Here is a 27,080-nt window from a genome sequence, read left to right on the forward strand (position 1 = left end):
CCCCTCATAATTTTATAAACTTCTATTAGGTCACCCCTCAGTCTCTGTCTTTCCAGGGAGAACAATCCCAGTTTATTCAACCTCTGCTCGTAGCTAATACCCTCCATACCAGGCAACATCCTGGTAAACCTTTTCTGTACTCGCTCCAAAACCTCCACATCATTCTTGTAGTGCAGTGACCAGAATTGGACACAGAACTCCGAATGTGGCCTAACCAATGTTTTATACAGCTATAACATAATTTGCCAACTTTTATATTCAATGCCCTGTCTAATGAAGGCAAACGTGCCATATGCTTTCTTCACCATCTTTTCCATCTGTTCAGTCTTTTAAGGATCTGTGGACCTGTACTCCCAGATCTCTCTGTTGTCAATGCTCTTGCCATTTATTGTATAGCTCCGGCCTGAATTGGACCTGCATTACCTTGCATTTGTCCAGATTAAATTTCATCTGCCATTTCTCTGCCCAATTCTCCAGCCTATCTATATCCTGCTGTATTCTCTGACAATCTTCGTCACTATCCACAACCCCAGCAATCTTAGTATCATCTGCAAACTTGCTAATCAGACCAGCTACGTTTTCTTCCAAGTCATTTATATACATTACAAACAGCAGAGATCCCTGCGGAACACCACTAGTTGCAGACCTCCATTCAGAAAAACACCCTTCCACCGCAACCTCTGTCTCCTATGGCCAAGCCAGTTCTGAATCCATCTAGCTAGTTCATCCCTGATCCCCTGTGATTTAATCTTTTGCACCAGCCTGCTATGAGGGACCTTGTCAAATGCCTTACTAAAGTCCATGTAGACGACATCCACAGCCTCTCCCTTGTCAATCGTTTTTGCCACCTCCTCAAAAAACTCAATTAAATTAGTGAGATATGACCTTCCTCATACAAAACCATGCTGTCTGTCGCTAATAAGACCATTCAGTTCTAAATGTGTATAGATCCTATCTCTAAGAATCTTCTCCAACAATTTCACGATCACTGATGTCAAGCTCACTGGCCTATGATTACCCGGGTTATCCTCGTTACCCTTCCTAAATAATAGGACAACATTGGCTATCCTCCAATCCTCTGGGATCTCACCTGTGGCCAATGAGAAAACAAAAATTTCTGTTAGAGGCTCAGCAATTTAGCCTCTTGTCTCCCTCAGCAATCTGGGATAGAGGCCATCTGACCCTGGGGATTAGACTAGCTTGATGTTTTTTAATACATCCAACACTTCCTCCCTCGTAATGATGATTTGTTCTAAAGGGGTTACTTATCCCCCTGAGACATCACCAATCAACGGGTCCCTCTCCTTTGTGAATACCCATGCAAAGCACTTATTAAGGATCTCACCCATTTCCTTTGGTTCTACGTATAATTTCCCTCCTTTGTCCTTGAGTGGACCAACTCTTTCTCTAACTACCCTGTTGTTCCTGATAAATGTATAATATGCCTATAATAAATCTTCGCTCCAAAATCATTCATTCTCTCTTAAATAGAGAATCTCAACCTAATGAATAAAATGATCCAGCAGCCCTTACCTTTCAGCAGAACCTGGGAACCAGGTACCAAAAGAATGGAGGTGGGAATGGTTTCTAACTCTTAGCGTAGTCATCATGTTGCATCGTTAGAATTATTACAAACTCCATCATTACAAAAAGAGCATGCAGATTGGCAGCTTCAAACCCATGTAATTGTGGAGATAAAATCTCCTCAAAGTGAATTGAAAAGCATCTTGATGCCTATCAATACCAATGGACTGGCATTGTGCAAGGAGTATGCACAAACAAAAATTCATCAATGTGGTGCAAACCTTGATCTGTTACATCTGATGTTGGTGAATTTCTGGAGTTAAACTGTGTGTTTCTGTTTCCAGTTACAGACTCTACAGTTGGAGCGAGAGATGTTTCTAGCCAGTAACAGAAAGATGGCTGAAGATAATCTCAGTTTGCATCCTCGGCTAGATGACAAAAAGCTACATTTAGCTAGGAAATACCAGGAGTTGCAGGAGGTGACTGTGGTTTATGAGGACAAGCAGAGAAAATTAGGTAAGCAATTCTGCTTCTGTAACTCGCTGCCTTCCAATCACCACACCCACACCCCGTCCCCCACTCCTGTCCTCAACACTCCACTAGGTGACAATTAAAGTAAAGTTTATGATGTAGTCTAAATGTTGCAGTCTGCAGTATTTTAACACCAGCCTATTTACAATACAAGTTGGTGTGAGTTAATGGGAAAATCGGGTTATCACAATTAAAACATGCACATGAAACGTGACCAATGAAGAGAGCATACAGCATGTGAATATAAAGAGTTAAATCATTAGGTTACATTAAATTGGGTTGCATTCCTTTGAGTTTCAATCCAACTGAAGTGTTGAAAATGAATAAAACATTTGAAAGGGGTTGATAAAGAGAGGCTGTATTGTGTGGTGGGGAATGCAGAAAGAGGTGGCATCATCTTCAAAGCACAGTGATGCAGTTTAGGAGTGAAATCAAGAAGCATTTCTTCCAGGAAAGGGCAGTGGAAATATGGACTTAGCTTCCTCCAGACAGGAAGCAGGGATAATTGAAATTTCCAGGAACCAGATCACATCAGTTCCAAAAGCAATTCAAGATCAACTAATGATGGAACAAACTTCTGTGTACTTTACTGACGTTCAGTACCTTCATATACCTGTTCTCCTGTATGTTACTGATGTTCAGTACCTTCATGTACCTGTTCTTGTGTACTCTCCTGACATTCAGTACCTTCACATGCCTAATCCTGTGCACTCTACTATCATAGCATCATAGAATTGGCCCACCCTGTCTGCACCAACCACAATCCCATCCAGGCCCTATTCCCATAACCCCACGTATTTGCTCTGCTAATCCCCCTGACACTAGGGTCAATTTAGCATGGCCAATCAACCTAACCCGCACATCTTTGGACTGTGGGAGCAAACCTGATCACCCTGAGGAAACCCAGGCAGACACAGGGAGAATGTGCAAACTCCAATAGACAGTAACCCTAGGCTGGAATTAAATCTCGGTCCCTGGCATTGTGAGCCAGTAGTATTAACCACTGTGCCACCATGCCACCCATTACTGACATTCAATATCTTCAGATTTGTATTCCTATGTACACTACTGACATTCAGTACCTTCATAGACCTGTCTTGTGTACACTACTGACATTCAGTACCTTTCTGTACCTGTTCCTGTGTACTCTACTGACAGTACCTTCAGTCTCGTATTCCTGTGTACTCTACTGACATTCAGTATATTCAGATTTGTATGCCTGTTGTTAGGGGCCAGATCAGAAACTTCAAGATATATTATGAAGTTAGACAAGACCCCAATTATTTGCTGTTTTGGCATTTGTGTGAGCATAAACTGTTTCACTCCAGATGAGATTCTATTGACCCACTAGGATGTTTTTATCAAAGCAAATTTTATCTAACAATACAGTTTAACTATAATGAATGGATTTACTAATTGAAATACTTAAACATGACAAGATATAATTCTTAACTGCTAATCTATCTCTATTAGTTCTGATTTAAGCAATATTCCTCATAGACTTAAGTTGCCCTTCAAAATCAGTTGGCAAAGAGCACAAGTTTATGTGCTGGTACTTGGGCTGCCAGCCCTCAAGGCTCCAGAAAACCTCCAGGGAGAGAGACCTATTTCTTCTAGTAGTTCCTAAGCAGCAGACTCCAGTGAGAGAAAGACCTCTTAAAGAACCAAGCAGAAACTAACAGTTTTTAAAATCGAAGAGAACTGCAAGCTTAGCTCCACCAATTAGCGCATGACTCTATTGCTTGTCGATCAAACTCTATTCTGAAACCCCAGGAGTAAAACAAAAATAAACAAAAATGCATTAACTTAGATTCAAACAAACACCCTATTGTCTAAGATCAATCATTAGGCTACATTCTTAGCATGTGAGCTGCCTGGTGCAGACAATGCAGCACCATAGAAATAGAGCCGAATTTTAAACCTACCCTTCACAAGAAACATGATATAAATATATTTCTTAAAGGCACAGGATTGTCGCACTGTGTAACCTACTGACATTCAATACCTTTAGAAGAAGAGGAGAGGAAATGGGGAGAATGTTTCCATGAACATTGACAGTTAAAAGCAGTTGCAGACAATAAAAGTTGGAAATGACAGAGTAAATGTCACCACTTGTAAGAATGTTTGAACCATGCACTGCCACATTGCTACCTCAGTTTCACACTGCCTCGGTTTGCTGTGTGGGAGGCTGATCAAACTCATCTGCTTGCTTTTATTAACATTACAGAGAATGAGCGAAGGTCACACACTTGCTACCACAACACTCCTAGTGTGACACATTTCAGACATTGCTGCACTGATCAAGCTGTGACTCAGCATGAACTCTGAATGTGAACTAACAACATTTTGCATTTACATACCATGCTTTATGTAGTAAAATATCAGGACATTATCAAAAAAAATGCCAAACTATGTAAGGAGATATTAGGACAGATAACCAAAATCTTGGTCAAAAAGGTAGATTAAGGCGCATCTTAAAGGATTTGATTTGATTTAATTTGATTTATTATTGTCACGTGTATTAATATACAGTGAAAAGTATTGTTTCTTGTGCGCTATACAGACAATGCATACCATTCATTGGGAAGGAAAGGAGAGAGTGCAGAACGTAATGTTACAGTCATAGCTAGGGTGTAGAGAAAAATCAACTTAATGCAAGGTAGGTCCATTCAGAAGTCTGATGGCAGCAGGGAAGAAGCTGTTCTCAAGTAGTTGATACGTGACCTCAGATTTTTGTATCTTTTTCCCAATGAAAGAAGGTGAAAGGGAGTATGTTCAGGGTGCATGGTGTTTGTAATTATGCTGGCAGCTTTTGCGAGGCAGCAGGAAGTGTAGACTGTGTCAATGGATGGGAGACTGGTTTGCGTGATGGACTGGGCTTTGTTCACAGCACTTTGTAGTTTCTTGCAGTGTTGGGCAGAGCAGGAGCCATACCAAGGAGGAAAGTGGAGTAGAGTGGGAGAGGTTTAGGGAGGGAATTCCAGCAGTTCGGTCTACGCTAGCTACAGGCATAGCCACCAAACAATGGATAGAAATGCCAGCATTAGGGTAATGCAGATATCTTGGCAATGTCTAACACTGCAGGAGATAACAGTTAAGGAAAAATGAGGCCACAGGGGGATATGAAAATAAGGATAAGCATTTTTAAATCTAGATGTTGCTCAATTAGGAGCTCTAGGCCAATGAGCATAATGGGTAAAGGGTGAACAGGACTTAGGCACTAGGATACAAGCAGTAGAGTTTCAGATGAGTTTAGATGAGAAGTATCTGTGAACTAACTGTAGATGCAAGAAGAGGAAGCATCAAGTGAGCAAATTAAGCCATTTTTAAAATGTTTTTCACAGGTAACATTGGAACACTTACTTTCTCGTTGGCTGGAATTTCCTGGCTGTTCACACTGGCAAGATCTTATGGTCCCACTGACAGTGCACTCCCACTATGGGTTTCCCGGTGGCACAGAATCCTGCTGCCTGTGAACCCCACGCTGCCTCTTGCAGTGAGAAACATGCTCCAGGGAGGACAGAAAATCCCTTCCCCCATTGTCTCTCTTAATGGCTGAATGGGCAGCTGGGTGGCACTGATGCCTCACAGCGCCAGCAATCCGGGTTCGATTCCTGGCTTGGGTCACTCTCTGTGTGGAGTTTGCATGTTCTCACCGTGTCTGTGTGGGTTTCCTCCGGGCGCTCCGGTTTCCTTCCACACTCCAAAGATATGCAGGTTAGGCTGATTGGCCACGTTAATTTGACCCTCGTGTAAGGGGGTTTAGTAAGGTAAATATGTGGAGTGAAGGGAATAGGGCCTGTGTGGGATTGCTGTCAATGCAGTCTCAATGGGCCGAATGGCATCCTTCTATACTGTAGGGACCCTATGATTCTCCAGCCATTCCTGCCACCACTGCCAGTGAGGATGGAGAATTTAGCACTCAGCCAATTCTCCCGTTCACCGCAGCGGGACAGCAGAATCCTGCTGGCAGGAACAGCCAGAGAATTCCATGCTCCATTTCAAAACAGGGCAGACTGACCCTTTCTGGGGTATAAGTTGGAAGGTATGAGTGGAAAGTGAGTGTTTCTGCTGCGTGACGGGATGGCCACGTGCAACCTCACACGGTCCCGCTCATTACATACCCATGTGCAAGGAGCACAGCAAAGCTTGCAGTGGGGTAGGCAGCAAATCATCACGGCACCCATACCTCACAGCCGCGAAGGTCCAAGCACCATATTTAAAGGATAGACAATCACTCACTGCAAGTCAGGAGCTTCAGTGTGACTTCCTTCCCAGGGCACACACCCAACCTGACCACTGACCCTGGCCTTTGTCCAGACCCAGTTTCACCTTTCCCCACCTACCTCACCTCTCTTGTCCAGGTTGTCCAGCAGACTCCATCCCCACTCCCTTGGTCACCCTCCCCACACCTTGGACGACTAACACCTGAACTGTTTTGGACCTGCCGTAGAGAGCGTTTCCGAGAGAGGGCAAGGTAGCAGCTACTCACTCCAAAGCCCAGGAAGGTGACTTCCTCTCCTGGTGTACACTATGCAGTCATGAATCTGAAAGCACATTTCTCACAACTCCGCAGGTAATTTAATTCAGAAGGGAACTTAATTTTGCTAAGCTGGCCATGTAATCAGCATGCATGACACAAAAATACCTGCAAATGAGCTTCCCAACACATGCCATCAGGAAACTCATCCAACTTTTAAATTCAGAGAACTTAATTGCATGAGTTCATCCCACTGTTGGGATTTGAAATTTTGACCCCCCACTCCCCCGCACCCCTCCCCATGTCCCAAACCCACTTTTCCCCCACTCCCTACAGCAATAACTGAAGAAGATTCTGTCCTGAGTATCACACGGATCAATGCAAAATACAGACTGGAACTGACATACATTCTAGCCTGTTGAGTTTGTACATCTTCACATTGTGTCACATTCGCAGCGTTTAATCCACATGGTGACAAGATTTGAAACTTGAAGTGGGCTGAAGGGAGCTTGTCAACCACAAGTAGGATCAGCGTTAAACCACTGTTTAATCTGAATTGGTTCAATCTTTCCATTGATAACACTTTGTAAGAAATAATTCTTGGGATGTGGAGACTGTTGAAAAGGTCAGCATTTAAACATCATTAGTAAGTGTCTTGAAGAAGGTGGTGAATGATCTTGAAATGTTGGTTGTAATCCAGTTTAAAGACTTGTTAGGACAGTAAATGTCACCACATGGATCTGGAGTCCTGTACAGGCCAGACAGGCAAGAATAGCCAGTCCTTCCTTAGTGAAAAAATTAAATTTGCGCAACAATCCCACAACTTCATGGTGATTTTACTGATATCAGCTTTTTATTTGCAGATCTGTATAACTGAATTGAAGTTCTCAAAATGTCTTGGTGGGATTTGAATGGACATTCTCTGAATTATTAACCTAGGTCTCAAGATTACTGGTGTATTAAAATAACCATTGCTCTGCCTCTCCAGTAACTCAACCACTAAACTTTCATGATGTGTTCGGTGGTTTCTGGTAGCTGCTTGTCGGTTATTGATCCTCAATTGTTGTCTGAGACATTTGGTGACTGCCAAGTAGTCAATCAAGTCACTCGACCTAAAACCAACCACAAGTCACCAGGGGATTGATTCATCTCATGTGGCTGATTCGGAGCTAAAGGGGAAACACACTGAGACTGGCAGCAAACCCACACGGATTTGATTGTTTGGCATTCAACAGAGACTGCCAGCTCCAGACACACGCCACTGTAGAAGTGTCCGTGTGGGTCACAGATGGTGCCTGTACAGCAGATGGATGAAGTCAGGGAAACAGATGGTAGTCGTGGTGGAGCTCATTTCATGGTCACTTGGTAGGATTTCCCTCTGTGCATTGTTTGTGTATAGAAATACATCCTCATTATCTCCTCATTTCAAAAGCTGCACTCTGTGGTTACTCCCATCTGCTCTTATCCAGCTGTAGCTGTGGGGGCTCTGTATAAGCACAGGTCATCAGGCACACCTAGCTGTTCACAGAGTCTATACAGAATTGGAAATAAATCAAACAGTTTAACTGCTCAGGTAGTCTGGTGGGGGCTTGCTATTTAAAGTTCAGTTAAGTGGTGTATGCTGCGAGATACTTTCCACCTGAGGCACAGTGACCTTTCTCAAACTTACCATTTATTGTTCACAATCTCAGGATGTCCCAAAGCACTTTACAGCCAATACAATACTTCCGAATCCCAGTCGCTGCTGCAATGTCAGCAAACACAGTTGCCAATTAATGCGCAGCAAAGATCCCACCAACAGCAAGGAGATAAATGACACAATACTTCAGGCGCAATCTTGTGGGCTTGCCATCATTCGACAGGACAAGCCAGTAAGAATGCGTGAGAGACGAAAAACCAGGCCCACATCTGGGCTGGCAAGATTGGCATTGTGCCCTTTAGTAGGCACCGGATGGCATCCTCTGGCCTCACATGTACTTTGCTCCTCGCTGGTCAGTCCTCATGCCAGCAAGACTCACAGCTTTCTCCATCTCGACAAGGCAGGAAGGGAAGGGAGATCTGCAGGAGGGCCAATTGTCCAGGGGCATGTGTGGGGGGGCGGGTGGAATCAGTAGTGGAGGATGGAGATCAGCACAGGAAGCAATCCCAGGGCGGGAGCAATTCCTAGGGTGGGAGGAACAGGTGACCGGCACACTGAGTAATCGGCAGAGGAGGGTGGGGGAGATCGGCATGGTGAGTGATTGGCAGGGGTGGGGGAGACCAGCACAGACAGCAATTGGCAGGTTCCTGAAGGGTGGAGGGGGGGGTGCATGCAGGGTGGGCCCAAAGGATGTCATGACAGGGGACCCATCAGGAGGGTCCCGATACAGTGATGCGGGCGACCTGTGTTGCAATGCAGGGGTTATGCTGCTGCTGGTGTTGGGGGAGTGGAGGGTCAATGTATGTGGAGGCAGGGTGGGTGGTGAGGAGATGGCAGGAAGTCTCCCAGCTCACTGGGGGATTGGGGCGCCTGTGCAATGACACATCAAGCAATCTGCAGTCGACCTCACCACTAATCTTAGGCTCTGCCCTCCCCCCCTTTCCAAAAACTGGCAAGTTGCGTTGCAGCTTCACAGAACCCTAGTTAGGCTGCACTTGGAATATAGTGTTCAATTCTCATCGCTATTCTACCAAAGGACTTTGAGGCTTTGGAAAGGGTACAGAAAAGATTTACCAGGGTGCTGCCTGGAATGGAGAGCATTAGCTATGAGGAGAAGTTGGAGAAAATTGGTTTGTTCTCACTGGATGTTGACGGGCAAGCAGATAGACATCTACAAGATTATGAGGAGCATGGACAGAGTGGATCGCCAGAAGCTTTTTCCCAGGGTGGAAGAGTCAATTACTAGGGGGCATAGATGTCAGTTGTGAGAGGCAAGGTCTAAAGGAGATGTACAAGATAAGTTTTTTACACAGAGGGTGATGGGTGTCTGGAACTCGCTGCCGGGGGAGGTAGTGGAAGCAGAAACAATAGTGACATTTAAGGGGTGTCTTGACAAATACATGAATAGGATGGGAATAGCGAGATACGGTCCCCAGATGGATAGGGGGTTTTAGTTCAGTCAGACTTGGAGGGCCAAAGGCCTTGTTCCTGTGTGGTAATTTTCTTTGTTCTTTGTTTTTTGTTCTCTCCCCCAACTAGAGATAATAAGATTACATTTTCAAACCCACCCCAAAAAGCAGGTCTGAAACTCTCCCAGTTTCTCACTCGTTTGGCACTAAGAACTTTTTTTGGAAGATTGCGCCCTTTGTTATGATAGTCAAAGGGATCTTTTACATCCATCTGGTGAGGCACAGGAGCCTTGTTTTAACAACTTATCAGTAAGACAGTGCAAAACTCCCACAACACTACATTGAAGCATCTGCTCAGATAATGTTCTCAGGATTTTCCGAGTCAAATGTGAAAGTACCACCACTGAAACACAGTTCACACATCCTTGATCAAATCTCACAGGGCTTGACAAGAGCTTGAGTGACTGCCTTCTCACTGAGCTCAGAGACAGAGGAATAGAAATACTGAGAAACTGGAATGAATTCCAGCTAAGAAACACTGCTGGATGCATAACGATAAAAAATAGTCAAGACCAAGAAACCTGTTCCCTTTTTAATAGATCAACCTCCAGATCACTTATTATCTTCTTACCTGACTCAGCTATCTGCCTCCTTCTCTACCTATCTGACATATGTAGTACTGTCTTCCCACCTAGCTCTGACTAATCCCCTATCATTTAACCTACTCAGTTACATACATACCTTCTGACTTACCTAATATTCATCTACTCATCATACTCCCTCCTTAGCTCTCTTTCTTTGTTAATGTAACATAACCTACTGATAATAATCGATGTATATCAATGTATTCATGAAATGTTGTTATGTACACATTGACTATATCATTTGCCTAAGTAACAGTGATCATGGGCCTGATTTTAAATATATAACTGGATGGGTTTTGAGTGAGTTAAAATCTCACCCAATGTATTTCAAAAGCAATATTTTCATTTTAAGGATGTGAAGCGATCCAAGTTGTTGTTTTTGCTTTTTAAAAAAAGCTATCACATACTATTAGATTTGTTGTTATAATTATTTAACATGATCAGGGCAGCTTATTGTGCTGATCACTTCAGTGGCAGGTTCTCAGTGTTGAGACAATTGAAACATTTGTGCTATTAACCTGCACCATTTGCCACATGAATGGGTAACAGCATTACAGATGCATTTGCTTATGGTCCTTAATTGGGTTCACTTTGATAGATCCTGAGAATGAATGACTCAATGATGGTGTTGCATTCATCTGCACTTTAAGTAATTGAGTAGTGGGGTCCAGTGCTCAACATTTCTTTAAGCAGCTTCATTTAAACACCAGTTTTGGTTAAAGTTGATGAATGGAAGAAAGGAATAGAAAGAGAAACAGAATGATACATTTCATTATAATGTACATTTGGGCTCATGGTATAGAATGTTAACAAATGACATAAGATGAAAAGGTTGAGAAAGAAATAACCTTTCGCTCGGAGATCAATTAGGTTAGTTGGAATCTATGATAAAGAGGTGTGAGTATGACCTGTTGGTTAGAATGGAATTAATGGGCTAACATCTGACTGGCGAAATAGTGACTGGATGGTCCATGCCTCCACTGATGCTGCTGTGAAACTACCAGTCTACCATAATAAACTGAGGCATTCAATCTTCTCGGGATAGGAGCCTGTCTCCACTCATGCAACCCCTTTCTTACTGGTGACTGTTAGATACCCCTATGTCACTATAAGATTGAGGACTAACTAAGTGGAGGATGTTGGACACTGTGGTACAGTGCACTGATTTCCAGCTTTTCAACTGTTGGTTGTAAGAGGTTGTGAAATTGTAAACTTACTCAGAAACCACCAAGTCTGAAGCTGGAAGCAATCTGGTGGAATCTGTCCAGGGGACAATTAGCGTTGCCAACCCTCCGGGATTGGCCTGGAGTGTCTAGAATTAAAGAACAATCTCCAGGACACTGCTGTGTGAAACACTGAAGGAAAATCAATGGGACATGAAGAAAGTTGTTTTTTAGATTTTCTTTGAATAGTCCTCTTTACCAGATATAAAAACATTGAAAATTAGAAGAAAAGGCTGTTCGGCTGACACAACTCATTATCCAATTGGGTAATGAATCTTTTTGCTTGCTGATTGACGTAGGAAGGCAGTGCATTACAAGACTGGCTATGTTGGTTGACTGATGGCTGAAACTAGGAACGACTCATGTGATGAAACCTCCAGGCACATATTTAATCATAGTTGGGAGCCCTAGGAACAATAGGCTATCTGCCTTTGGGAAATGACAGGAGATTCAGCATATGCAACTATATCGAAAGACACTACAATCTGCTGATGTGGCTGTCTCTGGTTTTTGTCTCCACAGCTGCCTACCTGGAAAGACAGAGCCCTAGGACTGCGCTGGAGCTCCTGCAGAGAGAGGCAGTCAAAAGTGAAGAGGAATCTGAGGTGAGGATCCATTCTGATGAAGGGTCATCCTGACTCGAAACATTAGCTCTCTTCTCTCTATTCTCTCTCACAGCTGCTGGCAGACCAGCTGAGATTTTTCAGCATGTTCTGTTTTTGTTTCAGATTCCAGCATCTGCAGTTATTTGCTTTTATCTGAGGGTTTGCCAAAAATCCCTGCAGGCCACAGGTCACAACCTGTAAACTTGGAAAGCTGGGACTTTTCTTTTCTAATGTGAAGTAAAACGAGTATTCATATATCCCTCTATTTGCATATGTTGTACTTTTATTTATGCACTTTTAATGAACTTATGGAGTACCAACGTCCGAATGTTCAGTATGGAAGGTAAGGTATAAATGATGTGGATGTGCCGGCGTTGGACTGGGGTAAACACAGTAAAAAGTCTGACAACACCAGGTTTTAGTCCAACCGATTTACCGAGTTTACTATCAAATAAATCGGTTGGACTAAAACCTGGTGTTGTCAGACTTTTTACCAGGTAAGGTATAACCAGAATGGAGGAAGGCAGAATACTCTATCAGGATACAGACCCTGCAGTCATTACAAACATTATACTGCTTTTTTATTGGACTGTCTGATTGAGAGGTGTAAAGAAAACGCAGTAAGCACACCTGAGCCAAAATCCTTAGGTTAAGAGATTTGATGTGGAATGGGTTTAATTTGATTTTCACATCTTTTAATCAAACGAGTTAGCACCTTTATCTTACTTTGATTTTTTTGTAGCTCTGTTATATCCTCTTGCATATTTGAGGTTACAGATTCAACACCCAATCTAGCATTTAATCGAGGCTGTTGCTTCAGGCAGTTCTGCATTACCTGGCGAGATATTGAACGGAGGCCGTGGCTGCTCTTTCAGTTATACGTTAACCATCTTTGATCTTATTCACTGAGGAGATTGATATTTCCTGTTGTCTTGGCTGCCTCATACCAGTAACAGATTAACTGCTCATTCATCTCATTCTTGTGTGAACGAAACAGCTGATTTCTTTATCTACGTCACTTCATCCTTTCATAGTCATAGCCATATTTACACCAGCTAACAGGATGGTTATGGCAAGAGAGTTTTACATGTTCCCGTTACTCATTTGGTGGTAAGATTGGGTGTGTTGGAGGAAATGGGTGGTGGACATCCACATACACTCCAATGGGTGGTAACATAGTATTCAGAGACACAGCTCCTAACAGTTCTGGCATGTCCCTATGTGCCAGAACTGTCAGGAGCAGCATTTGAACCCATCCCACTGTTTACTTGGAGGAAATTCCTGTTCATCCAGTATTTAATGTTGGATAAGCAGTCTGACAAATTAGCAACTGTGGAGTCATCAAGAGAGCTGGTGCTGAGATAGAGCTGAGTGTTGTCAGTTTGTATGTGAAAACTAATGTTGCGTTTTCAGATAAAAACATAAGAACTAGGAGCAGGAGTAAGCCATCTGGCGCCTCGAGCCTGCTCTGTCATTCAATAAGATCACAACTGATCATTTTGTAGACTCAATTCCACTTACCCACCTGCTTATCATAATCCTTAATTCCTTTATTGTTCAAAAAATGATCTATCCTTGTCTTAAAAACATTTAATGAGGTAGCTTCAATTGCTTCACTGGGCAGGGAATTCCACAGATTCACAACACCTTGAGTGAAGAAGTTTCTCCTCAACTCAGTCTTAAATCTGCTCCCCCTTATTTTGGGGCATGGCCCCTAGTTCTAGCTTCACCTGCCAGTGGAAACAACCTCCCTGCTTCTGTCTTACCTAATCCCTTCATAATTTTATATGTTTCCATAAGTTCTCCCCTCATTCTTCTAAATTCCAGTGAGTGTAGCCCCAATCTACTCAGTCTGTTCTCTCTCCTCTGTGCCCCTTTCAGTGCCAGTACATCATTTCTCAAGTAAGGAGACCAAAACTGATGATGGTGCCAACATTACATTTTGTATTATAGTATAACATATTCGCCAGACCTTTACTGGCATGCCCACTCCGGAATCGAGGCAGGCAAGGCTTGCAGAACGGAATTCTCTGTTGGTCTCGGATGGGATTTTATGAACCTCGCCCCCAAGTGAGGTAATAAAATCCCAGCTGTTATGTTTTGATACATCCCTTAGTTCCCAGTTAGAATCTAACATGTTATATGGATCATTTCTCAGCTTCTTTGGAGTGTCTCTGATTAATAATTGTCAGAATTTCACAGAGTTCCTACAGTACAGAAGGAGGCCATTCAGTCTGTCAAGCCTGCACCAACAACAATCCCACCCAGGCTCTATTCCCGTAACCCCACATATTTACCCTGCTGATCCCCCGACACTAAGAAACAATTTAACATGGCAAATCAACCTAACCCGCACATCTTTGGAGTGTGGGAGGAAACTGGAGCACCCGGAGGAAAACCACGCAGACACAGGGAGAACGTGCAAACTCCACACAAAGCCAAGATCTGGAATTGAACCTGGCTGCCTGGTGTTGTGAGGCAGAGGTGCTAACCACTGTGTCACTGTGCCGCCATAATTGTTTTACAATATTTGGACTGCATTATACTCTATTTTTTTATTTTTGATCTGAGTCCCTGCACCTAAATTAATATATTTTAAGTTATATTGCTGTCATTTCAATTCATGGTTCTGAAAATAAAAGAACAGTGTGAGTTTTCTATGCCTGTGAGACTATAGACTCTGGCTCTATACTGGGAAATTGTCATATCCATTCCTGATTTCCTTATGTCAGTAACCAGCTGCAATGGTTTGACTTTCCTAAACTTATTATTTTTCTCCCTGAGCCAGCCCCGCTCCATCCCAGTGGCTCTGAATTCCATTTTAAGGCTCTGATGAGCTTTACATCACGTTGACAGCTCACACCAGCCTGGTTTTAATATTTTACTGTGGTTCCTATAAACCTGATGGGAAAAGAAAATCACATCAAAGAGAGTTTATAAAATCTGGGAAACCAGACGTGCATTTTAAATGTTAAAATAAGCAGCGGCAATCTCTCCTCAAAAAGATCTGAACAAAAGCTGGACATTGGCAACTTGATGAGAAATGAAATAGGAATCCCAGGAGGAGTGTTGAGGGCAGCTGGTTGATGGAGGAGTTGTGAATCTCACCTGCTCTGGGTGCAAAAGCACGTTGAATATTTATGCACTGAGCAGAATGAAAGAAAAGACATCTGAATCCTCTTGAAAAGAATTCAATGTGCTGAGTGGATGTGAGAAAGGATGAAGGGCAAGGAGGTTAGTTTTGTCCCTTAATCCTGTCCAACACACTCCAATGTATGTTTAACTATAATATGACAAATTTACACTATGTAATAACAACTTTTTCTAACTCATCGTGTGATCCTTATCCAGTCATGTCATTACTAAGTGTGCCACTTATTCAGCATATAGCAGCACCCCATACAGATAATTTGTTCCTCATAGAATCATACAGTGCAAAAACTCTACAGTGCAGAAGGAGGCCATTCGGCCCATTGAGCCTGTGGAAACCGCTGCATGCAAATTAGCTACCATGTTTGCCTATATTACATGGGTTATAAACCATCCTGGATCTCGTGAGGATCTGTGTTGTTTCTGCAAGTTCATTTTACTTCTGGCAACAAAACATTCTTTAGTTTTGGCCAAGATGAGCTGCTCAAATATACTTGTATAGACTCGTTTTTTTAAATTTTATTTTCCCTCATAGTTATTAATCTCAGGAATCTACTGTAAACATTAACCTATGATGACCTCCACTCTCAATCATCAACCACGCTCTCCGCGCTCCCCCCCCCACCCGCCAACCACCACCACCACCACCGCCGCCTCCAGTTATTTTCTTGCTTGGGCCCAACTGGGCTCTGCTGAGAAACAACCCGGTGGGAACAGATCCCTGTTGATCGAAGTCCAGAAAGAGATTGGACTTGTCACAGGGTCTATATCAATGTTGTTTCGATGTTGTCATATAGTCATAAGGCACTGGATATTTTGGTGAGCTGCCTGGATACAATTCTTGGCAGCATGGGTGCCAGGTGGCTGCTAAGCTGTTGGGGTGCCTGATCATCCACTATATTGGGAGATCTCCTGTCAGCCCCCACACACAGAGATCGGTGAACCCTCGGTTGCTATCACCCCTTATGCCGGTCTACCCTGCCCCACTGAGATCACCACCCATTCTCTCCACCCCCATCTACAAAGTTCCCCACCAATCAGCAGCTCTACCGGGTTCCTTCTCTTCCTCCCCAGTCAACCCCCTGCAGAGTTCCTTCACTCCCTCCCACCCTGATCAACTGAAGCTGAGTTCACCAGCAAAACACAGCCAGTACAATGCGTTTCTTGTTTTTCACCTCTTACCACTCAAACCACTTTGCTTTGGGTAGGACGAGGTCGTAAGATCGCAGCCATAGAATTTTGCAGCAGAATAAGAGGCCCTTTGGCCCATCATGTCTGCACCAGCCATCAAGAACCTGTCTATTCTAATCCCATTTTCCAGCACTTGGCCCATAGCTTTAAATGCTACAGCGTTTCAAGTGCTCAGTCTAATGCTTCTTAAATGTTGTGCCAAAAAGACATTAGTGAACCAGATGGGTTTTTACTACAATTGACAATGGTTTCATGGTCATCATTAAACTTTTAATTCCAGATTTTTATTGAATTCAAATCCCCACCCTCAACTGTGGATCCCCTGAGTCTTGGAGTACTAGTTCAGTGACAATACCACTATATCAGCTCCTCCCCAAAACTTGTTTGGATGCTGTTACCGAGCATTCATGATAATTAAAACTGGATAAAAGCAAATTACTGCAGATGCTGGAATCTGAAACCAAAAGGAAAAAGAGACGTTTCAAGCTGCAGCTTTGACAAACTGAAGCATCAGCTCTTTTCTCTCCTTTCACATGCTGCCAGACCTGCTGAGATTTTCCAGCGTTTTCTCTTTTCGTTCATGATAGTTTACTAATAACACTGTCTTGAGTCTTATCGAACCTTGAAGAGGCTTTGCTTCCTTATGAAAGACTTGAGATAGTCGGTATGGTTTAATTTATGAAGATCTATTTCCAAAGATCTCAGAGTAAGCAGATATTATTCCGGATGCAGTTTGTTCTACATCTAGCTGTCCAGTCATCCCACTACTGATCTCACAATTAGATAATTCATATCATCATGGTCTGATTAATATATTATTAATTCTTTACTCTACAGTGCTAACCAAACTTAGGAAACTTGATTGGTTGTGAAATCTTCCTTTGTTGTTGGTTTTCCATTAACAAGAGGCAATTTGATTAAATTTTATGCACACATTGAAAATGAGAAGAGTGAATAGGGATGTGGAGAAAAACACTGAAAGTACAAGAATTTTAAACTCACTCTTCCAAGAAAAAAGGATTAGAATAGGTGGATAAAATTAAACTGAAATGCAGCCCAATAAAGATACAACAAAACAATCTGAATGGGAGGCAGAGAATATCACTGCAAACTGAAGTGTTTTTATACACAGGTAAATTGAGATATCTGTGTTTTTGCAGTCTGTTTATCATTAATGTAGCTACTCCAGATCTCTCTGGCTTTTTATCACTACCATATTAATGTTTATTTTAGGTACATGTTCTCAGCTGAAAATTACACTGGAAAGTTAGCCAAAGTGGATGGAACTTGCGTGGTTAGGTTACAGTTAGGATCAATTACAATGAATGTTACATGTTGAAAAGTGGACTGTTTTAGTCCTGTGGTGATGTAATATCCGTTGTGCCATCAATGGGTCACAAGCCTGATGTCATCTCACAGGAGGGCAATAATAGAGGAGGTCTGAAATCTGGAGCCTGTCTGCCATTTTGAAAGAGTAATTAACTCTCATTTAAACTTACTAGCAGTCTAATAATACTGACCACAATAATACATCCCCTGTGCACCACATGGGAACCTCATTTTGTTCCATTGTTGATTGTAAAGGTGGATGTAAAGGGCTGCATTTTACTAGCCTCCACCTGATGTATTTTAGCAGGGGCCACTTGAATTAGGAAGGGTGTCCACCCCATCATCTTTCCACTCACGCCTGAGCTCACCCCTATAATAAGGGGGGGTGCTAGGTAGGCAGGAGCCAAAATCAGCAGCCCGCCTTACCATATTTAAATTTTTACCAAGTCAGTTGACCCCATTAGTATGCTGCCAATCCCATAAAACAGTTGTTGAGGCTGCCAGGCAGGAGTGGGCAGCCTTTTCTTTAATTCTTCAAAAGATGGAGAGGAAGGGGGTTAGTACATTTGGGGGAAATGACCTTTGTGCACTGGCAGAGGCATGGGCTTGCTCCCTAAGGTAGAAATTCCCCAATCTTCCTATCTGCCTTAAACCCACTGCATCTATCCTCTGCTCTCCTAATCTGCGCAAACCGTCGCTGCCCAAATCCCCGGATTTACCAGTTTCTGGGGATTCATTAGGCCTTTTTCTGCCCTTGTCTAGCTCACCTGCAGCACAGTATAGCTGCTCACTTCCTGTGAAACCAGAGTTAAAGAAAACACTGCAATAGTTTTGAATCTCCTGTACAATTGCCCCTTCATAACTATGGTTTTTGAGAAACCCTCCAGGCTGCACAATGATTAGTGCCCAAAAATCAGTGCGCTATCCCACCCCCAGTAACCTCACCCCCCTCCCCCCCACAACACCTTCATAGGCCTTGAAGCCACGTTCACTGGCATTTGTGCATCATGATACCTCACATCTTTGGGCAATGCAGGGGACAATACCCTTCCAAAATCTTTCTGTGCATGGATATCTCCACAATGAAGTCACCCTCGCCCTTAAAAGGTCATTGAGATATTTTCAGCACTCAACCAATGTTCTTAGGGTGATCCCAAGGTTGCTGACCTCCACTGCAACCGTTGACCAAGCTGCTTTGGTCAGGCTGTGAGGTCTTTTCTTTTTCTTCCTGTCACTTACAGAGTGAGAAGGTTTTCAGAGAGTCATCAATGAACATGGGGGCCCTCCAGATCCTGTTGACCTCCTCATCACCTGGCTTCCTTTTCTCTGCCACATGTGGAGAGACACAGAGAATACACAGCCTGAAGGTCTATATTTCCCCGTATTCATCAGAGTTATGCTTCTGTTCCATTCCATGGCTTTGTTGTCACTGCCAATAGGCCTGAAATTTCCCCCTCAGTAAAAGCAGATGAAAAACAAGCTGGCAAATAATTACAGCAGAAACAAAACTTTAGGAAACGAGTACCTCTGGTGCATCTGACAAAGTGCCAAAGGTCCCTTTAACTTAGTGGCCTTGACCTCCATCCAGGTGGTGGCCAGCCAGCTTGGGGTTTGGATGTAATGTCCTCAATGGCCCAGTGGGCAAGAAGCCCACCTTGCGCTCACATTGTTGGACAACACCCTGTCATGTGATTGTTAATTGGCCAATTGCCATATTGTTGGACACCTCTCGCAGGCAGAGGTGAGGCGGGAGTCAGCAAACCATGCACTTTCGCAGCTACCACCACACCCCATGAAACGCAGCCCACTGTGTCTCATTTTGAGCACCCTACTTCAGGAGGGTTTTCAAGCTCATGCAGACGGAAGTGATCCACTAAGATGATACCATGGGGTGATAGGGTTTAGTTATGAGCACAAACTAACCAGCTTCTCCATTATAACAAAAAGGTTTAAGAGATCTCTTGGAGGTGTTGAAAATTGAGGGGATTTTCCCAGGTAAATCGGGGAAACCATGTCAATCAGTGGTGAGTTAGTAAGTTGATAAATCACCAAGAGAATGTTGATAAAGGTTATGATATATATTTTTATGCAGCAGTTGGTTTGGATTTGGAAAGCTCTGTCATAAACAATGATTGAGACAGACTTTTAAACATTTTTAAAGGGTACGAAGACACGAAATGGGAATGGGATTTGTGAGATTGGCATTTTAGGAAAATGAAATCTGTGTAATAAATGAAATTGTCTGCTTCTGTGCTCTCAATTTTTGGGAATACATGACTTCCAGAGGGCTGTGCAATAAAAACATAAAATTCCAAACCTCTGAAGCTCTTCTGTTCACCTCCTGATTTATATTATTATCAGATGTTTTCCAATTCATGTTCCTGCCTAGTGCCTACTTCATTTTAGAAACAGAAATGCAGGAATTATTGAGTAGGTTTGGTACCATCTGTGCAGAGAGAAGCAGGGTTACGAGGCAGAAATTTCACCAGTAAAAATGGTGGACGGTCCAGACTGCAGGATCCCAGGACTGATTTTCAAGGATGCCTTTAAAGGCTGTCAAAGGCCCACACCTGGCACTCCATTGCAGAGAGATGCATGTCCTACTCCTCCTCAATATTCATGGAGTTGGACCAGGTTGTTAAAGGTGGAGAGGAGTCATGAACCCTAGTCTGCATTTGGAGATCCTATAAAAGGCAAAGTTCAAAGACCCTATGTCAAGTTAAGGCTCCCCATCTAACCTCCTTGGCCCCTCATTCCCCAATGCCAAGCTATAATGCTGCACCTACACCACCACTCCACCTCCCCCCACTCCCCTGCGCGATGCACCTTGAAGCTGACTATACCAAGCTATGGCCCTGCACTAATCTCTATGGCCCCTCATGCCACCCATGACAAACTCTACTCACTCCCATTGCTTTGAGAGCCCAGACATCCATTATTTGTGTTGAAAGCTGCGTTGCTGAGAAAACATTACTTGATTGACAGCTCTGGTTCCTTTATCTCTGTGGTCCATTTCACAATGTTTATTTATACAAGGCTAAGTGGTTTCAAGGGCTTGTGACTTCTGTCATTGATAAGTGAAAGGGCCTTGTAACAACATGAGTTTTTTGAAACACAGTGGAAATGGATGAATGAATAATTAAGGCCTATGGAGTTATTACATGTCAATACAACAATCCTCGTTACTATTTTTCCTTATCAGTACAGCCAGCTAATGTTAGGACTCCTGAAAGATCAACCCAAATTAGCTTGCTGATTGCTGTTCTCTCCTGCTTGTCAGATACTCTCTTGATAAGATCTAGCTATAAACAAGAGCACATACCACAGCTAACTCTTAGGCTAAACCTCTGTAGAATTGTAGTTTCCTGATACATAGAGTCATAGAGATTTACAGCATGGAAACAGGCCCTTTGGCCCAAATTATCCATGCTGCTGTTTTTTTTTAAAAAACCCCTAAACTAATCCCAATTGCCTGCATTTGGCCCATATCCCTCTATACCCATCGTACTCATGTAACTATCTAAATGCTTTTTAAAAGACAAAATTGTACCTGCCTGTACTACTACCTCTAACAGCGTGTTCTAGACACTCACCACCCTCTGTGTGAAAAAATTGCCCTTCTGGACACTTTTGTATCTCTCCCTTCTCACCTTAAATCTATGCCCTCTAGTTTTAGACTCTCCTACCTTGGGGAAAAGATATTGACTATCTACCTTGTCTATGCCCCTCATTATTTTATAGACCTCTATTAGGTCACCCATCAGCCTCCTACGCTCCAGAGAAAAAAGTCTCAGTCTATTCAGCCTCTCCTTATAACTCAATCCATCAAGTCCCGGTAGCATCCTAATAAATCTTTTCTGCACTTTTTCTAGTTTAATAATATCCTTTCTAAAATAAGGTGACCAGAATTTCACACAGTGTTTCAAGTGTGGCCTTACCAATATCTTGTACAACTTTAACAAGACATCACACCTCCTGTATTCAATGCATGCCGAAGGCTTTTCCATCATCTGTCCACCTGTGACTCCACTTTCAAGGAGCTATGAACATGTACTCTAGATCTCTTTGTTCTGTAACTCTACCCAATGCCCTATCATTAACCGAGTAAGTCCTGCCCAGGTTTAATCTACCAAAATGCATTACCTCACATTTGTCTAAATTAAACTCCATCTGCCATTCGTCAGCCCACTGGCCCAATTGATCAAGATCCCGTTGCAATTGGAGATAACTTTCTTCACTGTCCACTATGCCACCAATCTTGGTGTCATCTGCAAACTTACTAACCCTATATTCTTATGCAAATCATTAATATAAGTGACAAATAAGAGTGGGCCCAGCACTGATCCCTGAGGCACACCACTGGTCACAGGCTCCAGTTTAAAAAACAACTCTCTACAACTCTGGTTTTGGTTAAGAAGCCAATTTTGTATCCATTTAGATACTTCATCCTGGATCCTGTGAGATTTAACATTATGCAACAACCCACCATGCAGTATCTTGGCAAAGGCCTTGCTAAAGTCCATGTAGACAACATCAGCTGCACTGGCCTCATCTACATTCTTGGTTCCCCCTTCAAAAAACATGAGGAAACCTAGATTCCGATGTTTATTTTTACCATGTAGAGCATCATTTGGCGAGGGTGCCTATTGTAAAAAGAGGTTGATGTAGATCCATACCAAAGATGAATGTAGAATAGAAGAATGGAATAAGTCAATGTCCATCAAAAGCACTTTCCAACAGATCAGACACAATCTGCAACATTTTGGAGACTGTTTCCTAAAATTAGTATTTACAAAGAAACAGAAATACTTCAGTCCCATTACATAAACTGGTGCTCCTAACAATTTGAACATAATTAGGCAGGCTTCATAATGTACTTTGCTATCTCAGGAAGTTGTGGTCCACATATTCCTATCCTTCACCCGAGTGATGCTTTGCACCAGATCACACAGATTGGCAGGTTGCAGTGTTCATGTACAGGAAGGCCCAGTATTGACACCAGTTCTCCATTTGTCACTCGCACAATATTTCATACAGGAAGTGATTCCCCTCCCCCAGCTTGCCACACTGAATTGTAAGCTAGTTATTTGTGTTGTGGTTTTGATGTTGCTTTGAAACAATTTTTTCTGAATTGAGTGGCACCGTGCTTTAGTTATAGTTTCTTTGCTATTAAAGAAAATTATTGGTTGTTGCCACCATGAATTGTGTGAATGGATGGTAGGAAATCTGACTCTGGTTGCCATCATACAGGTTAACTGGGAAAGCCAGCAAAAACTGAACAACAGCTTCTAAACAAACTGCCACACAGACAGCCCTGAATCCAGTTCTATGATATGTGATTAAACTGAGTATATAGGATGTAATCTTGTCAACATTTAAGGAACACATATAGCCAACGGTTATTACTTGTGTGTACCTGATTAAGCCAAATAAAGGAGGTTCCTTCATTTCCTTCCTTCAAAAGATCATGAATGTAGCCCAATCCATCACGCAAATCAGCCTCCCATTCATTGACTCTGTCTACACTTCCCACTGCTTCGGCAAAGCAGCCAACATAATTAAGGACTCCCCACACACTGGACATTCTCTCTTCCAACTATTTCCTCAGGAAAAAGATACAAAGGTCTGAGGTCACGTACCAACTGACTCAAGAACAGCTTCTTCCCCGCTGCCATCAGATTTTTCAATGGACCTACCTCACATGAAGTTGATCTTTCTCTACACCCTAGCTATGACTGTAACACTACATTCTGCACTCTCTCATTACTTTCTGTATGAACGATATGCTTTGTCTGCGCAAGAAACAATACTTTTCACTATATGTTAATACATGTGACAATAATAAATCAAATCAGATCAAATCATTTATTGCAGACTTGCAAGCTATTTGAGGTATATGTTGATAATCATTCTAAGCTTTCCTTAGCTGGCAGACCTTGGGCTGGATTAACCACAGGCTTCAGGATTCTATCTGCCCAAATGGGGATCTGAGGCCTGCATTTGCGAGCATAAGATCAACTCAACGATTTTATGTGGAGGCTGCCTACCCCCCCCCCCCCACCCCCCCCCCCCCAGCTGCCTCCAAACTTGTTGAGCAAAAAGAAGGGTGAGTGGGTTTTCAGTCCCACAGGCCCAATCAGTGGGTGGTAACAGACCCTCGGCAATGCCACTGGGAAAGGTGGATGCTGCAAAAGCAAGCCAGGTACTTCCAGGATGCCTTAAATGGAGGCACAGTGGTTAGCACTGCTGCCTCACAGTGCTAGGGACCTCAAAGTGTGCCCCAACGTGGGAAGCGCACTTTGAAGAACTGAACAGTCAATTAAATACACTGTGGTCACAGCTGCCAGACCACTGCTGCAGGGAGGGGATAGGGAGGAGGAAAGGGGAGAGAAAACACGGTGTGGAAAATAATCTAGGATTGATATAAAACAACTATTCAAAGATTTAATCGTTGAATTTCCTCACACCCATCCCGGACCCTGCCACACAAGACCCCCATCTTCATCTGTATGACACCTCCCTCTCTCTCCCCTGTCCCCAGTCATTGAGGCACTCATCCACTACCGTGCCCCCCCCTGTTGCATTCCCCGACAGCACACTTGCAAAGTGCTCACTTGCCTTCCCCTCAATGCTAACAAGCAAACTGCATGTAATTTGCTGGAACGCTCTGCCAAACTGTCTGCAGCTGATCTGCCCTAATGAGGGACAGCTCCATTAAAAACTCAAGAATGGACATCAGATGGAGGAGGGAATATCCGAGGCCTCTGGCATGCTGGGCCTCTGAGATCACTTCTCCCTCAGCTGCTGGAGGTGCAGTAACAGAGCCAGGGAATGCAGGAGGGGCTGACGGCCACACTGGACCAACTACGAGGCTGTTGAAAGGAGCCCCATAGCTTTCAGATGGACCAGCGATTGCCTGTCTTGGTGCTTCCCAGGCCAACACTGGTCTACAGACACAAACCCCTAGCGAGTTAATTGTCTGGTGATCAGAGCCTCCCTTGCCACCCTTGCATGCCTCATTTGGGCTACCAGCCATCGAGCGTCCAGTTGGTGTTCCTCGGCATGCCTTCTTCATCTTCTTCTTCCTCCTCCTCCTGCTGATCATCCTCCCCAGCGATGCCCAGCTCCATGTCCTCCTCCTTCTCCAAGAGGTCAGCTCTCTGTAGAGCCAGATTGTGCAAGGCACAGCACATGACCACTATACAGGAACAGATCACCAGGCTGTATTGGAGGGTCCCGCCACATTGGTCCAGGCACCAGAATCGCATCTTGAAGAGCCCAATGCACCTCATCACTATCGCGCAGGTGGCTACGGGTCTTTGCTTCAGACACAGGCCTCCACACAGGCATCATCAGCCATGTCCAAATCGGGTAACCAATATCACCCAGGAGCCAACCTCGCATCCTTAACTACTCCTCAAATGCCTCCAGGATGTCCGAGCTCTTGACGATGAAGCTGTCATTCACGCTGCCTGGATGTCTGGCGCAGGTGTGCATGATGGTTATGGTCGCACACCAGCTGAACGTTCAGGATGTGGAACCCCTTCCTATTTAGAAATCTTTGTGGATTCTGTAGGGGGGCCTTGAGGGTGATGTGTGTGCACTTGATCAGCCTGTTCACATTAGGCATCTCTGCAATGGCTGCAAACCCTGCAGCCCGGGCTTCCTGCTGCGCCTGGTCCAGGTTGAAGTTGATGAACTGGCCATCCCGGGTATACAGGGTTCAGTGACCTGCCTCACACGGGTGTACACGGTAGATTGGGAGATGCCATCAACATCTCTGCTCAGGGTCTAGAAAGAACCAGTTGCGAAGAAGATTCGAGCCATCAGTTTTGGCAGCCACTGCGAGTGGATGGACCCTCCCGCCTCGAGTGCCAGGTCCTGCAACAGGTTGCACAGGTGTGGCATGGTCTCCTTTCGGAGTTGGAGACGTCAGCAGAACACGGTGTTCGACATCTGCTCGAAGGACACTCGTGCACAGAACTGTCAGGGTCTCTGCTCCCTCCTTCTCCTACACACCACCCCCCCATCCCCCCACCAGGTGAATGGCAGCCACCTCCTGCCTCTGATGGTCATCTCCTTCTGGTCCTGGAAATGGGAAGGCCTGGGCCTCCTCTGCCCACAATTCTTCCTCCAGCTCCTCCTCCTCAGCTCCAGCAGCAATCAAAAGAACAGAAAGATTGATTGGTGGCACCGCAAAAGCCATCTCATTACTCTGAAGGGGGGGGAAGGGGAGATGGAGAGGGAGAGGGAGAGGGAGAGGGAGAGGGAGAGGGAGAGGGAGAGGGAGAGGGAGAGGGAACACATGTACAGGTTATGGAATACTGCTTGCCCCTAGCACGTCAACAGTCACTATTCATACCCCCAATCCCCCCAGCCACACTCTCCCCACAGTCACAGCCCCCCCAATTCCCCCAGCCACACGCTCCCCACAGTCACAGCCCCTCACAGTCACAGCCCCCCCCAATTCCCCAGCCACACCCTCCCCACAGTCACACCCCCCCCACAGTCACAGCCCCCCCCAATTCCCCAGCCACACCCTCCCCACAGTCACAGCCCCTCACAGTCACAGCCCCTCACAGTCACAGCCCCCCCCAATTCCCCAGCCACACGCTCCCCACAGTCACAGCCCCTCACAGTCACAGCCCCTCACAGTCACAGCCCCCCCCAATTCCCCAGCCACACGCTCCCCACAGTCACAGCCCCCCCCAATTCCCCAGCCACACGCTCCCCACAGTCACAGCCCCTCACAGTCACAGCCCCCCCAATTCCCCAGTCACACCCTCCCCACAGTCACAGCCCCCCCAATTCCCCAGCCACACGCTCCCCACAGTCACACCCTCCCCACAGTCACACCCTCCCCACAGTCACAGCCCCCCCCAATTCCCCAGCCACACGCTCCCCACAGTCACAGCCCCTCACAGTCACAGCCCCCCCCAATTCCCCAGCCACACGCTCCCCACAGTCACACCCTCCCCACAGTCACAGCCCCCCCCAATTCCCCCAGCCACACCCTCCCCACAGTCACACCCTCCCCACAGTCACACCCTCCCCACAGTCACAGCCCCCCCAATTCCCCCAGTCACACCCTCCCCACAGTCACACCCCCCCCAATTCCCCCAGCCACACCCTCCCCACAGTCACACCCTCCCCACAGTCACACCCCCCCCAATTCCCCCAGCCACACCCTCCCCACAGTCACACCCCCCCCAATTCCCCAGCCACACCCTCCCCACAGTCACACCCCCCCCAATTCCCCAGCCACACCCTCCCCACAGTCACAGCCCCCCCAATTCCCCCAGCCACACCCTCCCCACAGTCACACCCTCCCCACAGTCACAGCCCCCCCAATTCC

General features: G+C 44.7%; 1 protein-coding gene across 1 annotated transcript in view; it reads left to right on the forward strand.

Moving 5' to 3' along the window:
• vps37d (VPS37D subunit of ESCRT-I) overlaps window positions 1–27,080 on the forward strand; it is a 50,799-nt gene that overhangs the window by 18,647 nt on the left and 5,072 nt on the right. Inside the window, exons 2-3 of the mRNA XM_080210524.1 lie at window positions 1,869–2,040; window positions 11,973–12,055. Of these exons, the coding sequence (XP_080066650.1) occupies window positions 1,869–2,040; window positions 11,973–12,055 (255 nt within the window). The remainder of the gene's footprint in view (window positions 1–1,868; window positions 2,041–11,972; window positions 12,056–27,080) is intronic.

This window comes from Carcharhinus amblyrhynchos, chromosome 23 (genome assembly GCF_965287045.1).
Source record: "Carcharhinus amblyrhynchos chromosome 23, sCarAmb.v2.hapA, whole genome shotgun sequence".
Taxonomy (NCBI): domain Eukaryota; kingdom Metazoa; phylum Chordata; class Chondrichthyes; order Carcharhiniformes; family Carcharhinidae; genus Carcharhinus; species Carcharhinus amblyrhynchos.